Source organism: Corylus avellana, chromosome 7, assembly GCF_965113065.1.
Source record: "Corylus avellana chromosome 7, dhCorAvel1.hap1.2, whole genome shotgun sequence".
NCBI lineage: Eukaryota > Viridiplantae > Streptophyta > Magnoliopsida > Fagales > Betulaceae > Corylus > Corylus avellana.
In genome coordinates this window covers 5,091,575-5,094,223 of record NC_142496.1, presented here as the reverse complement: position 1 = coordinate 5,094,223, position 2,649 = coordinate 5,091,575, and the positions used below count along the sequence as shown (strand labels likewise).

Genomic DNA, 2,649 nt, shown 5'->3' with positions numbered 1-2,649 from the left:
TTTTAAAAATGGGTTCCCTTGTCCTCAAAGGTGTATGTTCTTCCCAATTTTGTTTAAAAACGCACTTTTAAACCCCAAAATCACATGCTAGACCACTCTTTACTTCAATGCAAAAGTACTAAACAAATGATTCTATTTTGAAGTCTCTCACAATATGAACTTTGCTGTAGTTCAAGTTTGCCCATATCAAGAACATCCACTAATATCCAAAACAGAGTTCTTTTTAAATTAAAGACATACTTGGAAAGGGTCTGCTTAAGACTTGGTCTTAAACCATAAAAAAATAAAGGATTTGGCTCACTACAGCATATATGTGCTGTAGGCTTATGATCTTCAACTATATATTAAAACCATTGATAATATCATATCTGTTAAGTAAAAGGTCAAAGGTTGTTGGAGACAGAAAGAAGTAGAACTTTCTGGAAACAAATCAAACAATGTTCGTGTCCTCACAAACAACACAAGATAGAGAAAGAATCGAAGCCATTAGATTGAAAGAATGAATCAAATTTGTACAGCCAAGAATTTTCCTGCTGCCTTCAACTACATCCTAAAATTTGCGGATTTGTGTTTCAAATCCAGAACAAAAATCAAAGAATGAAGACCAAGAACAGATTCCAATACAAAAGTTTCTTCAATTCCTGCTTATGTTCGAAATCCAAGTTTTTGGTTCCCGCTTGATATCTTTTGCCCTCCCCCGCTCGTTCTTGGCCCCAGTCGTTGTTCAGAACAGAAACCGAAGGCCACCATGCCAGTTGTGGCAAATTGAGAAAACAACCATTGACCACTGTCTGTGTACTATGTACATATCGTTTCATTTGCTTCCTGAGGTTTCAATTGCCGATTAACTAACTCATCTAAAGCTTCCTTCATCCACCCACATTGACATACTTCTCTGGCTTCGGCCACAGTCATCTGCATAACGCAGCACAAAGGAAATTTAGAACACACAACATCAAACGACATGTAGTGTGGAAAAACCAGAGTATTTTTGCATTTAGACACATACCCATTTCCGTAGCCTGAGCTTTTCCTCCGGCCACCGGTCGAATTGCTGACTGACATGCAAAGGGAACATGTAGCCCTCGTGCATTATTTCCTGTCTCTTGCTCTTATAAGGCCACACGCCCAATTTCTTCTGGAAAATTAAACCCAACAAAAAAAATTGAATCAGAACAAAAACTTGGCAAAAGATTACAAAAAGAGATTGAATCAGAAATCGACTTAAAGATACTTACTTCGACTTTGCCTGTAACCCCGGCTTCCTCTAGCGTCTCGCGCTTGGCTGCATCTTCCATAGATTCGTCCTTTTCCCAACCTCCCTGTAGTTATAACGCAATTGTGCACAACAATGTTAGATGAAGATCAAAAAAAATGAAATCACCCACCCAATATTAGATGAACAAAAGGTAGAAGACATGGGGGCATAATAGTACCTTTGGGAACATCATTGCTTGACCCTTCTGGGAACTGATCAGAAGAACTTCCAATTCCTTAATGGAAGAAGATTGGTTGGTTTCTCTGTATCTGTACGGAATGCATCTGCAGAATTTGAAACACCCATAAGAAATTTGTTTTTGAACAAGGGAAAGTGTGCACAAAATGACAAAAGACAGAGGATTGGAAAATATCCCAAAATTAAAGAACAAAAATGAAGTTTTAATCCATTTGACAAATACCCAGATGGGAAAACTTCCTCAAAAGAAGATTTCAACAAAAACTTTGACACGAGTTGAACAAAAATCACCGCCAAAATTACATACCCGACAACTTGGCGATAGCCTTTCATATCGTAGCGCTGCAAACACCTGCCCGTGCGGGAAACCAGGGAGACCATGTTCTTCTCTTTTTCAACCCAATCAAAGCGAATTCGCTTGGAGACAAACTCAAAAAATATGAGAAGATTTGCAGGATTTTTTGATAGCAAAAGACCCATCTTTTTCTCTCTCAAATTCGAGAATACAAAGTGAGCAAAGATACCAGAGGCTCTCTTCAACCCATGTCCTCCTAATAACCACAACTCTATATATAGAACGTGTGATCTGTAGAGGATAAGTGCCAGGTGAATCCACGCGCAAGGGTAGCCGTGTTGGAAAGGACGTGGCTAGATGAGACCGGCGTGTGTTGCACTCGCGATGAGGAGCGTTGCGGAGTTTTTGCTCTTAACTGCTGGAGGGTTTCCAGGAGGGGCGCGTCGACGCGTTGATTTGAAGAGTTAAGTCAGCACACTCGGTGTTGGCTGTTGACTCGTGCGAGCCAACTCGAAATTGAAACTCAAACGACACGTTTTTTGGTGGGAGTTTTAGGACTCGGGTCTGACGAGTAAGTGGAATGGGTCGCATCGCATATATGATTAGTGCTTCCGATTAATATAAGATTTTTCTGCTCGACTCGCCCAGACCTCCTAAAATAAAAATGATTAGTTTGTATCTCTTTTCCTTACTTTTAATCAATTTTTTTTTTTTAAAAAAAAAAAAATCATTTATTTACAAAATTTATAATGAATTTGAAAAAAAATAAATGAATGATAAATGAAAAATGAAAGAATAATAAGTTTCTTTATACTTTAAGAATGCGTTTGAGATTGAGATTTTATAGACAATGAGTGCAATTTTAAACTTAATTGCAGAAAATAAATTATTTGAGATT

General features: G+C 38.2%; 1 protein-coding gene across 1 annotated transcript; it reads right to left on the bottom strand.

Annotated features, from left to right (window-relative positions):
• Positions 1-466: 466 nt before the first annotated feature.
• On the bottom strand, positions 467-2,009 carry LOC132184333 (nudix hydrolase 18, mitochondrial). Its single transcript, XM_059597925.2, has 5 exons — positions 1,764-2,009; positions 1,437-1,542; positions 1,239-1,322; positions 1,010-1,138; positions 467-915 (listed from the first exon to the last, which is right to left on the bottom strand). The coding sequence occupies exons 1-5, from the start codon at positions 1,934-1,936 to the stop codon at positions 799-801; spliced, it is 609 nt and encodes a 202-aa protein (XP_059453908.2). The 5' UTR covers positions 1,937-2,009; the 3' UTR covers positions 467-798.
• Positions 2,010-2,649: the final 640 nt, after the last annotated feature.

Excerpts from the sequence above, each read along its gene's own strand:
- LOC132184333 (XM_059597925.2), bottom strand. The coding sequence starts at position 1,936 with ATGGGTCTTTTGCTATCAAAAAATCCTGCAAATCTTCTCATATTTTTT. Across the intron at positions 1,543-1,763 it reads GGCTATCGCCAAGTTGTCGG|ATGCATTCCGTACAGATACA; the intron begins GTATGTAATTTT and ends CAAATTCTGCAG. Across the intron at positions 1,323-1,436 it reads AAGCAATGATGTTCCCAAAG|GGAGGTTGGGAAAAGGACGA; the intron begins GTACTATTATGC and ends TTATAACTACAG.